The 17,767-nt window shown below is 47.5% G+C and overlaps 1 protein-coding gene across 2 annotated transcripts; it reads right to left on the bottom strand.

Annotated features, from left to right (window-relative positions):
- Positions 1-3: 3 nt before the first annotated feature.
- On the bottom strand, positions 4-9,441 carry UCK1 (uridine-cytidine kinase 1). Of its 2 annotated transcripts, XM_030535104.1 has the most exons (8): positions 9,318-9,441; positions 8,127-8,195; positions 5,287-5,446; positions 3,434-3,530; positions 3,062-3,204; positions 2,859-2,953; positions 1,569-1,617; positions 4-1,222 (listed from the first exon to the last, which is right to left on the bottom strand). In XM_030535104.1, the coding sequence occupies exons 1-8, from the start codon at positions 9,414-9,416 to the stop codon at positions 1,035-1,037; spliced, it is 900 nt and encodes a 299-aa protein (XP_030390964.1). In that variant the 5' UTR covers positions 9,417-9,441; the 3' UTR covers positions 4-1,034. The 2 variants fall into 2 exon arrangements, with proteins under 2 accessions (XP_030390964.1, XP_030390965.1); XM_030535105.1 differs by lacking the exon at positions 8,127-8,195.
- Between the last annotated feature and the right edge of the window lie 8,326 nt (positions 9,442-17,767).

Genomic DNA, 17,767 nt, shown 5'->3' on the forward strand with positions numbered 1-17,767 from the left:
CTGTTGTTTTTTCATGGTTTATTAATCTAAAGCAGCACAACCACTGGAGCCAGGCTTTGCTTTGATAAGAGATGAAAAAAGTTCATCTTCAACAATAACCAATTCTTCCTGCTAGGCTTAAGCCTGCATTTACAGACTCTACATGATAGACAGGAGGTACCAATTGGTGTTTGGAATAAGAGAAGGAGCAGTAAGCTAGAGCCTGGGATTTCACATTAAGTTTTCAGCCTTCCTTCTGCTCATGTTAGGATGTGCTACAACACTCTGAGCTGAATGCCTGAGCTTTACCCTGGCTTTGGGGAAGGAATGAGAGCTATAAACCATGTCTGCAAATCAATTTGGCCCAGCAGACTCTGACCTGGGAGAACACTTCAGTACTAATTGGGTGCAGCCTTCCTGTGATGAGGCACTCCACCTAGTTGTGCTTTGGGCACAAAAACTGAAGTCTATGCTACAGAGAGTGTAGTTAGTGACAAAACACCTCAACTGGAAGGTGGAGCCCCACTGCTCCTTTGTAAATTGCCTGTTGCCCAAGAGAAGCTTAATTTTCCTCAGCCCTGAGTAAAATAGACTTCTCATTATTAGCACAACTGCAGAGGTCAGTCCTTTTCCCCACACCGAAGGGTGAACTGTGGCCCTTCTGTCCATGGCAATGCTGGATCTGTGGAGAAGGGAAATCTCAGGGCAGTTGGGCCCTGTACCTGCTTGTTTCAAAACAAGGCTCTTTGCTGCGTCTCACTTGGAACAAAGAGACGTTTTTTCCTGGCAGCCAAGCATGCTGCTGAGGAAAAGCACCATGAAGGGAGATCGTTAATCTTGTGCCCCACTAGATTTAATTCCTAGGGGGATTTCAGCAAACAATGCCGTCTAACACCAGATCCTGGGTCAATAATCCAGCTCCTTCCTCTCCTCTGTGAGAAGACACACACCCAACCCTCTTGAATCTGTCCTTAAATTGCTATGGGCACATCACAAACCAGTTTGTTAAAAAGATTGGTCTGGAACAGAGGCCACTTCTTCAGCCCCCCACCTGGTTAGTGGGGACGGCTGCTGGACTCCAGATGAGATCGTTTGCCAGCTGCCAGCATGGTGCTGCCCTCTGCTTGCTCAGGGAATGATCGCTTGTAAGTCCGACCATGCCCATTCATCGCCCCTCTCTGCCACTTGCAGATGTCACCATTCAAAATGTCCTGGATGTGCTGCACAATGAGGTTTATAGCAACTGCAAAAAAGAAGAGTAAGTATCTGACACATGCAAGTTGTTGGCTGAGCTCTTTGTTCCATTCTTTTTTTGAGCAGGTGTCTCTAACAAACAGCTCAGTCTGAGTCAATGTGTGAACCAGCTACTCTTCATCGCAATGATGTGGCTTGCATTTGGAGCCAGTATAATGGGGTCGGATCCCAACAACATAATGCTAAAACCTATAGTCCTGATTCAAACAAAGTCAGGGATAATCCATGTCAGTTTCTAAGCACTGCCCCCTCCACTGTACAGCAGTGTTCAGTAGGAGAATTTGGGGATCTGACCTCATGTGCAGAGTTCAATTAAAACAGTAAACAGCCCTTACCCATATTGTCGACTCCACGAGGAATAATCACATCAGCATACTTCTTTGTCTGCAAATCAGAAACAACAGTAAGGCTTGGTTTTCACTATTGTAATATCTAAAAGTCTGTTTGGTCAACTGAATGTTCCTGAATTCTGTAGCTGTGACAGGACAGTTGCCTCTATACTAAAAGCACTCAAGATATTCCTCGCCTCTCGTACTACTACAGTGACCTGAAGCTGTGGTTACTCTTTTTTTCAGCATAGCCTGAATCACTGCAACAAGAGCAGGTCAATCCAGTTAGAATTGGCTCCAGTCAGAACACCACACGCTCCTTGTAAATCTGTTTGTGTGCTGAATTGATCCTTCCAAGCCCTCTGCTTTTTATAAAAAGGCAGTTCCTAGTAGGGATGCTGATCTTGCTACTGCACTTATAGGATTTAAGTTAAAGATGAGCACAGACCTCCTGCTAGAGCAAAGTAAAAATTGTTTTGCATTCTGCAAGCACTAACAAATTAATTTATTTACATGGTCACCAAACTGGCAGCCTCCTCCTCTCCTGTACAATTACATGCAGGAGGGAAGGGAAGCATTGCCCCTAGGTCATAGTGCAGTGTTCCAAGTCAACTGCCACTCTGTTACATAGGTGAAAGGCTGGGCATGTCAGCCAGAATATCCATGGCAGTAATCAGTGAGAAAAGAAACCATTCAGATAGCACTGTAAATGCCCACTGCATCCTGGAAAACAACCATGACAGGGCAGCGCTGGTGAGAAGCAGGGACGAGAGATGGCACACAGCCAAAGAGGACATCCCAGGTGCACCAGACATGTTTTTATCTCCTAAACCATTCCCACTGCGTCGCTCAGCATAGCCCCTGCGTTACAAAGATGTATAAACAGCACAACAGTGGCCAGCTTTGGGAAGGTTCCAACACTCCAATTCGTGGCATGCTCGGTAAGACCTCACGTCTGAGCCGAACTTAGCTAAGCCAAATTGTTGTGTTGTCTGCAATGAAAGAGAGACAGGCTGGATGGCTCAATAGTTTCTTTAATATCTAGGACTAACAGTAGCTAACTGCCAAGGGTTAAACTACTGGGAATTTTATTCAATGCAAAGATTAAATCTGAACAATAGGATCTTCACTAAACATTACTTTTTGCTCCAAACAGCTATGATTTGGGTGGTTTCTATCAATCAGAGGGCCTCAGTCCCCCTTCTTCAGCTACAGTATAAATAACCATCACTCAGCCTCCACTGCCTCTCTAGTCCCTTAAAACGTGGCTGATTTTAAACAAGAAAAGCTTGGTACCGGCAAGCAGAACTCCTCAAAGGCAGGTTTGACGAAGGTTGTGTACTGAGTCAGGATCTGCTCTAGGTCCCTCCCACGCTTCATATCTCGAAGAACTAGGGCAGGGGGGAAAATAAGGGGTAGTGAGTTTTATTGTATGCATAGAGACGATTGCCACAAGGCAAGCAGGTGGCCGATAATGGAGCAGAAGCCCAGAGTATTACCTCTGCGGGACAGCCGGACATCAGAGTCTGTGTCAACGAAGAGTCGGAGGTGGAACATGTCCCGAATATCTTGGTTATAGAATACCAGGATCCCCTCAAAAAGCACCACGTCTGCAGGATAGACCACCGTTGTTTCTGCTAACCTGCCAAGGGTATATGCACAAAGTCTCAGATAAAGTGGCTTTCAACACTGAATGCTAACATGCAGTTCCATTCCATTAACCACGGCTAACCCAGTCCCACCTCTTCTTGCGCCCTCCAGCCCTCTGTAACAAGACCACACACATTCAGCTAGGGTGGGCCAGGGAGACAGGGCAGCTCACACTGACTCTGCCAAGCACAGTGTGGAAGATGTTACGAACTGAGACTTACCTGGAATGGGTTACAAAATCATAGGTTGGCACCTCTACAGTTTTTCCCTCCACAATATTTTTCAGGGTTGTGTGCATCAAATCATTATCAAAAGCACCTGCAAAATGAAGGAATAAAGAGACAAGACCCAGATGCTGTTATGACCAAAATATTGCCAGTCTTTTCTGGTACTGAAGGATTTAAGTCTACTAACATTCCTCTGTCTGACATTACCAGACCCAAGAAGGGGGGGTATTCTTGGCTTATTCTTTTCTAGCTACAGCACTCCAACCCCTAAGTAATATTAAAGGAAAACTGTAGCATAACCCCAATGTAATCACTGCATCCAGGTACAAAGTGTCTTAAACACAGACATGAGGACTGATCCAAACAGACATGAAAGCTGCCATCTAGACTGCCTGGTAGTTTACAGATGGACATGGCAACCCCAGATCAGCAAGGGAAAGGACCAAGAAAAGCCAAATCTTACATTTTTTGCATTTTATTTCTAGCTAATTCAAAAAATGTTAAGTTAACATAAACCAAAACAGATTGTCAGTGTGGAAAGCCGTATACATTTGTCCTGCCTTTGAAAAGAGTGAGTGTGCTGCTTAACCTACAGCAGGTGTCCTTCCCACTTTTGTCCAGGATGGACTGCAGGGAATGTCTCCCATTTGCAATCATGTAACATCGCTAGGGCAAGGACAGCTGTTGCTTACATAGAAAAGATGTATATTAGGAAAGTATCTGATGTGTGTTTAGCTTCTTTTAATGCATTTTAGCAGCTGCAAACCAGGAGGTGATCGAGCATCATGTGAGTGTTAATGTTCCGCAGACCTACAGCATTAGACTAACTCCTACTGCAAAGCAACAGTATGATGGCATCTCGCTCCAGCAACAACATGCACCAACCACAACATGAGGATACTGTACAGGTTTTCTAAGAACGCAGTTAGAAATTAATTAATTTTGTTCTTTCTTCCCTATTAACTGCCACTGCAGTTCTCCCTGCCTTTCACTTGGATGGGGCTGACGTACAGGAACCCAAATTTGGGGGTGTTCAATACTTTCCATTCTGCCTGTTCAAAGCCCTTTACAAACAATAATTAAACCGTGCACCAAGTCAGACTTACTTATGTCTCATTTCAGATGACTGAAGCATGTAAACCCTTCAGGACAGGGACTGTCTATTCCACGCTTGTACAGCACCTAGCACAATGGGGTCATGGTCCATGATGGGCTGAAAGGTGCTACAGTAATAATAAGAGAGTAGTAACTTGCCCAAAGTCACCCAGAAAGGCAGTGATAGAGGTAGGGACAGGCCCTGGATCTTTTGCGTCCTAGTGCTGTGCTCTATGCACTGAACCCCCCCTCTCATTGGAGCTGCAGGAAGGCCACCCCTTAGGAACACTGCGATTTCCCACTGGACTCTATGCTTAAATGAAGCATCAGTTTCTGCTGGCTCTTACAACTAATGTGCCCAGAGCAAACACTTTCCTTTAGAATTGGCTCCCTCCCAGCACAGCAAATGTCTTGCAATAGGTTGCGGGAAGCTCTGATTCCTGGCGCTACCACACTGGAAAGATCAAACAGCACTTACAGAGCTGTGGCAGAACAAAAGGCGATGATTGATGAGACTGTAAGGGCGCAGAGGCAGGGACTGATCTTTTTATTTGCATGGAAAGCACCATGCACACCCACTATGGTGTTCAAAGTGAGGAGCTTTGAGGTATTTACTTGAAGCTAAGAGCAGTAGCTATTTTGTCCTTCCATGACAGTCTTCCATCAATGTCCTTCCCCATACACACTTCCTCCTTCCCGCCCTTCCCCAAAGGCAAACATGAAGTGGGGCGGGGAGCTCTTTAAAACTTTACCTGGGTGATCAAAGTTGTACTGTCCCTTCAATGCCTTGGCTTTCTGGTCTGCAGTGAGGACCTTGTAGAACCTGTCCTGGCTCAGAATGATGAGCTTTCGTTGGTGATGATCCACCTCATTTTGTCCCAGGAGCTCCATGATTTTCTCACATACTGTGGACTGAGGAACAACAAGCAGTCAGTCACAAACAACCACCCTCTGCAGCACTTTCTATCAGGGCTTCACCAGCATTCAACTTCACAGCAGTCCTGGGAGGTGGTGGGTAATGACCATCCTTATTTTATAGTGGACAAAACAAGGCAGAGGTTAAGTAGCCCCCGCAACATGTCAGAGCCAGGGCCAGAACCCACTTCTGTGCTTTAAGCACTTCATTATACCTGCTCTCCTGCCTAATTCAAAACCCCTCCACCAGGCTGTAGTGAGCTTTAAAGAGGAGAGGTATGGATACAACCTGCTCCAAGAAGCAGTTGGGGAATGGGACAGAAGAATGCATTCATGGGGGCACAGAGATTATGGAGTGGAACTGACCTAAGATACAGTTTTACGTGAGCAGAGCCATGGCAACCATCTCAAGGAAGGTTCTGTTCACAAATCTAATTCCAACCCTATTACTCACTGTGCTGGGAATGCTCAATTTTGCTACAGAGAGAGAGATAAAAATATATACTATCTCATAGAGCTGGAAGGGCCCCTGAAAGGTCATCAAGTCCAGCTCCCTGCCTTCACTAGCAGGACCAAGTACTGATTTTGCCCCAAGTGGCCCCCTCAAAGAGTGAACTCACATCCCTGGGTTTAGGAGGCCAATGCTCAAACCATGGAGCTATCCCTCCCCTGGAGGCTAAATTGCCTTATCACCAGTATTCCAGGTTTCCTAGGTATAGGGGGGAGGGATAGCTCTGTGGTCTGAGCATTGGCCTGCTAAACCCAGGGTTGTGAGCTCAATCCTTGAGGAGGCCATTTAGGGATTGGTCCTGCTTTGAGCAGGGGGTTGGACTAGATGACCTCCTGAGGTCCCTTCCAACCCTAATAATCTATGATTCTATGATCTGATACACAAGGCTACTTTGTAATGCTAGAGCACCTTCTCTCCAGAAATGCTGTACAAACATTTGTTCATCACATCTGCCTACCTGAAGGCTGGGGGAAGGTTTATGAGATATTCCCATTTTACAAATGGCAAACCTGAGGCACAGAGAGATTAAGTAACCAACAACAGAACATGGACTAGAACCAAGGTTCAGTTTAAGAACATAGGAATGGCCACAGACCAGTGGTCCATCTAGCCTAGTAGCCCAGCTTCTGACAGTAGCCAGTGCCAGGTGCTTCCGAAGTATGCACAGAGCAATGATCCAGCCCGTTGGTCCACTCCCAGATTCTAGCAATCAGAGGTTTAGGGACACGCAGAGCACGAGGTTGTGTCCTTCACCATTTGGGCTAATAGCTGTTAATGAATCTACCTGCCATGAACTTATCTAATTCTTTTCTGAACCCAGTTATACTTTTGGCTTGTACAACATCCCCTGGCAACAGGTTCCACAGACTGATTGCACTGTGTAAAGAAGTACTTCCTTACATTTGTTTTAAACCTGCTAGCTATTAGTTTAATTGGATACCCCCTGATTCCTCTGTTATGTGAAGTGGTAAATAACACTTTTCTCTCCACCATTCATGATTTATTACACCTGTATCATATCCCCTCTTAACCATCTCTTTTCCAAGCTGAACAGGCCAAGTCTTTTAATCTCACCTGGTATGGAAGCTATGCCACACCCTTAATCATTTTTGTTGCCCTTCTCTGTGCGTTTTCCAATTATATATCTTTTTTGAGATGGGGCAGACAGAACTGCACACAGTATTCAAGGTGTGGGCATACAATGGATTTATACAGAGGTAATAGGATATTTTCTATCCCATTTCTCATGGTCCCTAACATTCTGCTAGCTTTTTTGACTACCGCTGCACCTTTGGCCAATGTTTTCAGAGAACGATCTGTGAGGTGGTTGTTTCTAGCTTCCAAGGCCTACTCCAACCACTAGATCATTTTGCCTCCCCAGTGAAGTTGACATTCCCTCCTTGGCAACTTAGTTTCTCTGCAGAAAGCATGTGCTGACAGCCCAACAAAAAAGTACCTAGAATAGGTTGCGTACATTGAAAAGAGCAGGGAAAAGGGTTCTCAGACATAACATTTGTTAGTGGATCGTGCCCTAACTAAAACACCATTTCTCAGAGAGTGGGCACACCACACAGAATAGGGCTGAACTGCAGCTGAGAGCAAGTCTCCCAGCCTGGGGCCACACACTCATGCTAGTGTGCTAACACGAGCGGTGTGGACATGGCAGCTCAAGCTAGTGACCTGAGCTCAGACCCCAGCACTGGGGGGTCTGATTGGTGGGGCTTGGACTCAGGCGGCTAGCATGAGCCACCATGCATCTGTCCAGCCAGGCTGGGAGGCTGCTCCCAGCTGCAGTGTAGTCATACCCACAGAGGCCAAACAAAGCACTGGCTTTTCCTCAGCTCCATCCATCTCCCTAAAGTGAGGTCATCTCTGGCGTTGGGCTGGGTCAATATTTGTGTTGAGAGCAAAGTGCAGGTTCCTTCCACATCTCCTGTTAGGCAAACCTCTATCTTTTACACAAACCATCCCCCAGGCTCCCTAACAAGCATCTCTTTTCCCAGGACAAGGTTACTGCAAAATAAAGATTACGCATGGACAAGCAATCAGAGTGAGAGATTGGTGGGCGTGTGGGAGGCTCTTTCTCTAAGGCTTTTGGTTCCAACCCACTTGGGAGTTTGCTGGTCTTGCTATGAAAACTGCACTTCATTTTAGATCCCTGTTTACCTCCAGGTTTGGTGTGTGCTCACTTTTATCATGGTAAATCACTGACGTCAGAAATGTTGCCTCATGCAACTGCAGCAAGGGAGAAGAAAACAGAGGCTGAGGTATGGAAGCCTGTGTCCTTTAAAGCGCCTGCCCTTTTCTCATGTCTCATTTTTGAGTCTTTGTCCCCGGTCTTGCCACGCGTTTGAGCCCCAGGAGCCAGAGCCGTTTGTGCTAGCCAGGATCACTCAGATGGTGAAGGGAAGTAGGTGTGATGGTCTGGTCCCTAATAATAATAATACTGATGCTACTTTGGAGCAAATGTACTTTACAAATATCAGGTCAGTCTCCCAGTGAGGTAGGTCAGTATCCTGCTAACCTGGCAGATGGGGAACAGAGATGGGTGAAGTGACTTGCCCAAAGTCACACAAGTTGGTTACGGCGCTGGGGATAGACCCCAGGAGGCCTGGTTCTCCACTGCTGCCTCGAGAGGCTGATCTATCCACAACCAGAGACAAGACCGAACAAACTCCTTTCACTTGGGAGTCTGGGAACCGGAATGAGACACACAAACAGCACCCAAACCCTCCTACCACAAAATCATCACTGCAGGGCTACCCGCTCCATAGGCAGGGACCCACTGTGCTGCAAACTGATGTGGGGCTCCCTATAGACACCGCCCAAAACACCCACCCACTCAGGGGCCATCCCCTCCACAGGTCTCCCCAGCACCTAGACATGCACCCCCGGTGGGTGGGGAGGCCAGCACCCCTAAGGGCGCCCCCCGGCAGCGCCGCACGGACCGGGGGAGGGCGCGCGAGGAGCCCCGCGGGGCGGAGGCCCGGCACCCCGGGCTGCGCTGCACGGACCGGGGGAGGGGGCGCGAGGAGCCCCGTGGGGCGGAGGCCCGGCACCCCCGGCTGCGCTGTACGGACCGGGGGAGGGCGCGCGAGGAGCCCCGCGGGGCCGAGGCCCGGCACCCCGGGCTGCGCTGCACGGACCGGGGGAGGGGGCGCGAGGAGGCCCGTGGGGCGGAGGCCCGGCACCCCCCGGCTGCGCTGTACGGACCGGGGGAGGAGCGCGAGGAGCCCCGCGGGGCCGAGGCCCGGCACCCCCGGGTGCGCCGCACGGACCGGGGCTGAGCTGAGACCGGCCAAACTCATCTCACCCCGGGCTCCTTGGGCCCGGCGCAGCCCCGAGCGCGGCTCCTACCTTGCCGCTGGCGGTGCCCCCGCTCACCCCGATCAGGAAGGGCCTGGGGTGCGGTCGCTCGGCCTCTCCCCCGCCGAGGCTGCTGCCCGCCGAAGCCATTACTCGCCAGTCGCCACTGCCCCAGCAGGACTACAACTCCCAGCAGCCACTGCGAAGCGCTGCCCGCTAGGAGAGCCGCCGGACATCCCTGAGGCAGCCTGGGAGCTGTAGTTCCTGCATCTGCAGCGTTTAGAGCCTGCGCACTCGGCTCTGGAGCCCCTGTGATAAGAGGGTCCAGAGCAGCAGCCCTGTTAGTCTGTGTCCGCATAAAGAAGAGGAGGACTTGGGGCACCTTAGAGACAAACACATTTATATCAGCCTGAGCCACAGCTCCCTTCTTCGGCTCTTCCGTTCTGTGCCTCCCCAGAAGTGGGCTGTAGCTCACGAAAGCTCCGGCTGAAATAAATGTGTTAGTCTCTAAGGTGCCACAAGTCCTCCTGTTCTTTTTGTGATAAGAGACCAGCTGGACAGGGGTGTGAGGAGTGACAGACTTGGGCTGTGGGGGTGACATGTTAACAGGGGGAGAGTTACAAACCGGGAGGGAGGGGGTAGATGGTCACTGCAACTGGCTGGGAGCAGGCCAGGGCAATGGTTTTGCAGATGAAAACCGCCCCTTTCCTAAAATCATTTTCCGTGGGAAATTTGCAATTTTGCCAAAAAAACCCAACCCTAATTTTCTGTCAGGAAAATCACAATGACAGCTCCCCAGTGCTCAGTCTCCCCTCCCGCCCTAGGGTGACCAGATAGCAAGTGTGAACAATCAGAACAAGGGGTAACAGGCTCTTCTATAAGACAAAGCCCCTAATATTCGGACATGTGGTCACCCTACTCCCTCAGCTCCAGCAGCTAGACAGGCAAAGCTTAGGGGACGTAGGCTGGAAGCCTCTTGTCAACTGCAGTTTCTCACTGAGAAGGAGCAGGGGCAGCTAGAAAGCTGGAAAATTCCCTTTCGATCCTCCTGAAAAGGATTTTTTCTATATATCTCTTCCTGCAAGAAAATGATGCATTTTTGACTTTTCACTCCAATTCAAGAAGAAACATTTTTAAAAAGGTGAAATTTTTCACGGGAAGGGGCTTCCCAGGCCAGCTCTAATCAGTACACCAGCATTTAGAGACCAAAGGATCCCCATTGGATTTACCAAGGAAAGAGATTCCATCATGTATATTATATTAAAAGATGGAAGCAGCTGGGAGCTCCCCCTGGAGTGGTCTTGAAGGGTTGCACATATATATCATGCCACTCACTCCCTACGTAAACGACTGTACCTTTAACACTGCCACTCGCCCTCCTCACAAATAATTATGACAACACCCTTCTGTACTTTCAGCAAAAGCACAATGAGATCCAAGCACAATGCACTATAACAAAAGTGCAATGCACTACTGTTATACACCACGTCCTACTTGCATAGCCTACATTTCACAATGGGCTAAGTATAACTAAAGTCAGCTCTTGGAAAAAGGCAATGTGTAAGAGCAAAAAGTGTTAAGTGCAAAGCAGAACTGTTTTCTTTCATTACAACAAGCTACTTTTATATACACCTCTACCCCGACAGAACGCTGTCCTCAGGAGCCAAAAAATCTTACTGCATTATAGGTGAAACCGTGTTCTATCGAACTTGCTTTGATCCGCCGGAATGTGCAGCCCTGCCCCCCTGGAGCGCCGCTTTACCGCGTTATATCCGAATTCGTGTTATATCGGGGTAGAGGTGTATTGCATATTTCATCCAAAATGCTATTCAGCACACGTAATGCTTTGCACTTTGGATGAAAGATCGCAGAACAAACGCAACGTGGTGTAAAAAAGGCAGCCACCTTGGATCTGTCATCCAAAAAATGCATGAGACTTTGACTTTGACAAAGAAATGCTAATGTAGAATTTTTTCCTGACTTTCTTTCTTTGGCTGACTTTCCCTTTCATGGGCTGGTCAACAGTAGAAAATTTGGCAGCAATAAAATACAGTGATGTACGTTAAGGGGCTCTATCAGATGGGTAATCCAGGTAGTACACGGATACAAAGTTCGGCTGAAGACACACAGGCTGCTCTGATGCAAAGCAGGCTTTAACTCCACTAATTTTCCAGTAAATAACTGGTGTAAGCCCCACTTAATACAAATGCAGCAGGTCTATATTTACTATAGTGCCTAGAAACCCCCATTATGGACCAGGACCCCACTGTGCTAGGTGCTGGGTCCCTGCCCCAGAGAGCTTACCATCTAAGACAAGAGACAACAGATGCATACAAAGGGGGAGCATCAATGCAGTGATGCTGTTCTGAATGACAATAATATAAAGAGGGCTGTAGTTACACTTGTAAACATTTTCAGCAATTCTCCAGATGTAGACAAGAGCCCTTATTTTCTTCCTGTTTTGGGGGGAAGGAGGTTACAAAAGTCAGAAGCCTACAGCAATTTCCCTGGCAGCAGGTCAGTTTTACTTTCAGCCTAAAAAAGTCTGCACGGCCTCTCCTTTATGTTGAGGATTTCACTTCTGAAAGAAGCTGGCAGATTCCTTTTCCAATCTGTCCGGCCGCACCTTTCAGAAGCACTTAGCAAAGGCCAAACAGAGTTTCCAGTCTCCTGTTTGTCTCCAAAAAGTGTAACTAGTGAGAATTAATGTTAATTCACATTTTCTTTTCTTTTGTTTTTTTAAAAAACGAATTCCCATAGTAAGTGGTGGCAGAGTGGGGCTCTAGAAGACACACCTCAGGGGCAGGTTCAGGGCAGCCTGTAGCAGGGGAAGCAGGCTTTCTAATTTCTTAACTGAGGTAATTTTCTTTGTAAAGGTTTCCAGACTCTCTCCTCCTCTTTTATGCACCCCCTGCCCCAGTTTGCCAGCTCACTGCTGCTTTTAATGGTTCTTAGCAGCAGCTGCTCTGGCTTTTAGCTCCCAAAGCCTGGGAAAGGGACATGTTTTGGGAGCTTGCTGTTCAGTTTTCTCCCTTTTTTATTGTTTTTTCTCAAAGGCCTTACCCAAAGCCCACTGACGTCAACTGAAAGGCTCCCGTTGATTTCAGTGGGCTTTGGACCAGGCCCTGCGTGAGAACAGAGCTGCTAAAAGATGCCAGCTTGACACTACTGGAGAGTAAAAGCCTCTTTCCCCTAGAGCAGGTATAGCATGGGTGGAATTTAGAGGGACAGTCACTCTCCATAGTGCCTTCAGTCGCTGTCCTCTCTGCTGAGGCTCCCAACAAAGGGGTCAACATGCCAATAGTAAGTATTGCTTTTTTTTTTTTAATACTTGCCTACCAGAAACAAGGCCAAGACCCTTCAAAACTTACTGGCCAGACATCTGTCAGAGGGTCTCTGCCCTCTCCCAACTCACGTAGATATATGAGGATTGTTAAACTCTTGAGTAAGCTTTATAATAATTTCTGATAGTAGAGACCTCAGTAATTTAGCAGACAAAGGCATAGCAAGATTCAGTGGCTGAAAGCAAGAAAAACTCAGACTAGAAATAAGGTACAAGTTTTTAACAGTGAAGGTCATTAAGCACTGGAACAACCATGGGTTGTGGTGGATTCTTTGTTACTTGAAGTCTTTACATCACAATGCTGCAGCTCAACCAGAAGTTACAGTCTTGAGGCAAGCATCAACTGGCAAAATTCTCTGGCCTGTGTTATGCAGGAGGTCATACTAATGGTCCCCTCTGAAATCTGACTATCAATCTACACTATTACCAGGCTATCTACAATGCACGAGTGTTCTCTACATAGCAGAAACAGACAACAGATTGTACGGAAGCCAGTATCAGAAGATAAACACTATCAGAGAACTAGAAAATAGATGGCAAACAGGAACAGGGCAGTTGTGAGAGGAATTTTTAGACAAGATTCAGGTGAGAGAAAGGCGAGGACTTGGCGTTCACTGTAAGGATAAGAAGAAAGAAAAGTCTGTTTGCCATGTAAAATCAAAGTCCTGAAAACTCCAAAGGACTTTTTTAGGCTAGCCAAATATTACTTTCCATTCTGACCATTTCCCTGAAGTAGTACGGATTTGTCTCAAAGCAAAAAAACTGGAAGGGAATATCTTGGAAGGCAGCTGGGTCAGTGCCCCATTCCCCTCAGAACATCATCCAGGCAATTTCACAGGAACCTGTCTCTAAAAATAGACTCAAAACCCAAAGATTTTATTAACAACATAATGGAACAAATGCATCCCCGAGACCCAGAAAGGCCAGGTTCAAATATGGGCCACATTTATATATGAGAAGTGCAACCAAGGGACAGCGTAGCAAAACCCCCAATTATATGAACAAATTGGGGTGGACAAGGCAAGAAGTGGATTAGGAACCATGAGAAATGTAAAAGAAATTGCAGGGTAATAAGCCAGTTCTGCCCCTCAGCGGGGCTAGTGTTCATGGTCAACCATAAACCCAGTAAGAAAGTTGGAATCAAGGTCTATCTTACTCTCTAAAACCCTTCCCACAGAAACTGGAGGCAGGGCACATACTCTAAGCACTGCGAAGAAAAATAAATCAGTCAAACTTAAAAATGTGTCGGATGTAATCATTCAACTATTTACACCCAGAGAAAAATGTTAACAATCCAGTAACAGGGTGATATGGGCAGGGCCGGCTCTACAGTTTCCACCGCCCCAAGCAGCGCGCCGAATTGCCGCCGCGGCGGGGGCAGCCCATGTGCCCTTCAGGCAGCAGGCGCGTTTCTGCAGCGGCGGCAATTGGGCAGCAGGTTCTATGTTTAGCTGAAGCCGCCCCGGACAACTAAACATAGAAGCAGCCGCTGAATTGCTCTCACCGCACAAACACGCCTGCCACCCTAAGGGCACACGGACTGCCCCCGCCCTCCGCGGCAGCAATTCGGCACGCTGCCTGGGGGCAAAACAACAGGGACTGCCGCCCCAAGCACCAGCTTGGAATGCTGGTGCCTGGAGCCGACCCTGGATATGGGAAACGCAGTCGCCATTGGAATTAATAGGAAATCAGAGATTTTCAAATCTGACATAAGGTAAATTCTGCTGAAGATTTCGCTTATGGGAAATTGTTTTAAATGCTCTTAAATTAACACAGACCATTTAACTGATAATTGTGGAGCTATCTGATTGTTTGACCATCACAAAAGGGAGCTGCATTTCCTGGGTCCTCATTAATTCTTTGCAGTCTGATGAAATCTCAGGAAAAAAGGCTACAACCCCTTTGAATCTGACAACGGCACCCTTTGCAGCCACAGAAATAAAGGAACAGCCAGAAGTGAGGGAAGAGAGGGAGGTTTAATACTGCACTGCACATCACCTTCAGCTTGACCCACTCACATTACACAGTAAGAGACGTGGTCATGTAACATGGTGGCTCTGTCCCTGGATATGCCCGTGACACAGCACATTACCATCTAGCAGCTGCCAATAGCCCGTGATCATCCAGGTTAGCTGTCAGCAAGACAAGGGTGTCTGTAACAAACAGACACACTACGACAATCCTTGGAGAACATTTTAAAGAGAACCCAGATGAGAGTGCAAAACACAATTCAAACTCAAACAAAACCACAGCGTGGCTGCTGGCCTGTCCCAGACACACCTGACCCTTACATGGAATTACCAGTGACTCTGACTCAGCCTTGACTTTAAAGTGAAAATTAATAAACCACAGAACTCAATTCCTAAAGAGCAGATTAGGAAATAATCATCAGAGCAAGTGAATCAGCTGCACTGAGACTGCTACTGGAAAAATTAACATACATTCAACTTTCCATGGAAGTTGTGGAGCTGCCAGTAGCTACTACATCTTTGGCCATCCCAGTCCTGCCTCGCACCCCCACATCCTCTTGTCTTGTTCCTGATCTTCAGCACTTCCTGATATCCTGGTCCTGCCCCTACTTCAGCAGCTCTTGCAAATCCAGTCCTAGGTCTCTCTGTAAACACATCTTCATCTTGACCCAGCAGTTAGCAGGGTGGCAGCACAGACAAGCTTAGCAAGGGAAAGTGTTTGAAAGGCAAATGGGGCAAGGAGTAGGGATTTAAGGCTGATTGGTGCCCCTGCTGCACCAAAGACAGAGCCAGCAGCAAGTACAGGAGGGTAAGAGGCATCAGGAACATGGAAAGGAATTTGTTTTTAGACACTGGTACCTGGGCTACCCTCACAGCCCAGGTATAGCAGCAGAAATAACTGCCCAACAAAGCAGACTGGGGGAGGGAAAGGACAGACTTCTGCTGGCACGGCTGTGTTGGCCGGCGGCATGAGGAGGTGCGATTCCTGATCAACATAGCCGAAGTGACAGAAATCTGGAGTGCAGACATAGTTACACTGACAAAACTGCTCCCTCACGTTACTATACTAGTGCAAAGTGCTGGCATAGGTGTGTCCAGCTAGAAGAGCTTTGCTGGTGTAATACAACACCCGTAGATTCCTGAGAGCTCAGCTACTCGCCCAAGCTGTACCGCTTTCCACACCAGAGCCTGTACCAATATAACTATATCCATAACAAATCACAGTTATACCAGCACAAAAGCTGTGTGGAGACCAGGACCCGAGCCTCCTGTCCCCCTGAGGGAGGCAATATAATGACCGCTGCTGCTTAGCGCCGGACAAGACATTTTCACGAGAAGTTACAAAGTTGCTTTAACTTCAAAGGGCTTGAAACAGATCCAGTTTGGGTCTCCCTCCCCCTTTACAATTTCCCAAGTTTTGCTCTCTGCAGCCCTTTTACTGAAGACGTCATCGAATCTTTAGAGAACGCCAGGTTTTGGTAAAATGTTTTAATGGATGAAATGCTGTGGAGAAGGCGAGATTTTTTTTGTGGGGAAAAAAACAGGCAACTTTTCACAAAAAAAATTATTTTTGCAACAAAAAAGCCATTTGTGACAAAATGAACTTCATTTGAAAAATTTCAAGCATCTCTGCTTGTCTGGGGTTGGAAAAGGAGCTCCTCCAACTCTTCGCAGGCCCCAAATCAGTGTCCACCCATGCCAGCTCGGTCACAACTGCCATCCAGGTAGCATTGCTGTGCTCTGTTAAAAAAAAAAAAAAGCGGCTGTGTTCCACCCCAGGGGTGGCTGCAGTTCAGCGAGGGCTGCCTGGAAATTAAAGATGGTGGCTCCTAGAGGCCACGTGATCCCCAAGTACTCTACTGTGCTCAGTGAAGAGAGAAGACAAGTTCATCTCACATTTGTTCATTGACAGCTGCCACTTGGAAACTAACAGATTCTCCCCAGTGCACGCCCCAAATATTTACTAGTTGTGGGGACCTGTATCGCGATGTTATACAAGGCTCCACGCCAGGCGAGCACTTTACAAATGTAAAAGACAGGCTCCTGTCCCAAAGAGATTACAGTCCTGCAAATGCACACGTGAGTAACTTTACTTTGGTGAGCAGTCCCATTGGAATCACTGGGACTGACGAGTCAGTAAAGTTACTGATGTCACGTGCACAAGGGTTTGGCAGGATCGAGCCCATGACAGACAATAGTCCCCTCCCCTGAGAGCAGGGAGAGGCTACAACAGAAGATATTACATCTGTCTTTTTTCTTTGGCTCTATTTTAACCCTTGTCTTGCTGAATCTATTCATTTGCTAATATTCTCTTATGGCTGATTTTTTTAATCATCACCTATTTCTCCAATTTATTATTTTTCATTAAACGGCTAATGAGAGAAACAAAATTAATGACAACAGGCTCTACTGCTCCAATAACTTTCACCCAGACAGTTCTAAGAGAATTTTATAAACTGTATATAAAAGGGCTCACTTCACTCACCATGGAAATACAGCCATCTCTGGGGTGGAACACAGTGGCAGTTTAACAGCTCACAGCAACACTACTCAACATTCTCACCACCAATTCACTGCTTAGTAAAGACGAAGAGAGTGGCCTGCTCCCTGACTGAACAGGGAACATACCAACCTGCATTGTGTAAAAAGCCCCTCTTCCCAGACACATTTCACACTGATGCAAGGGGCTGATTTAAGGTGATTCTTTTGTCCATATGGGTGAAATTGGGTTTTTTAAATGATAGTCCCTCCCTTGAACTGCTCTCAGGCAGAAGCCCCTCTTCCTCTCCTCAAGGCAGCACCACCACCCTATTCCAGGTCTAAAAGCCAAGGAAACACCAGCCCTGGCTCCCAATCACAGTTATTTAGTATGATTTGGCTCCAACAGGTATTTACAGTTCAAAGGGCTTCGTGGCCTGTTTGGGGGGTGTCCCTCCTCCTCTATTGTATCCCCTTATCTGGAGCAGGCTCTGACAGGCTTATGCTCACTCTGCCAGGGTAGATAGGGAAGGCCGGTCTCACTACATCTGGCCTTCATCCCCCCCCCCCTCCACCCCGCCCTCAGGAGCAGGGAGATACTGGTACAGCCTGGCCTGGCTGGGAACACCATGGCACGGGAGCTGCCGCTGCCCTTGTGTACACAGTCATCTGCAAACAAGCTTGTCAATTATTAATAAAGCTCAGCTCAG

Source organism: Gopherus evgoodei, chromosome 16 (assembly GCF_007399415.2).
Source record: "Gopherus evgoodei ecotype Sinaloan lineage chromosome 16, rGopEvg1_v1.p, whole genome shotgun sequence".
NCBI classification, from domain to species: Eukaryota; Metazoa; Chordata; order Testudines; family Testudinidae; genus Gopherus; species Gopherus evgoodei.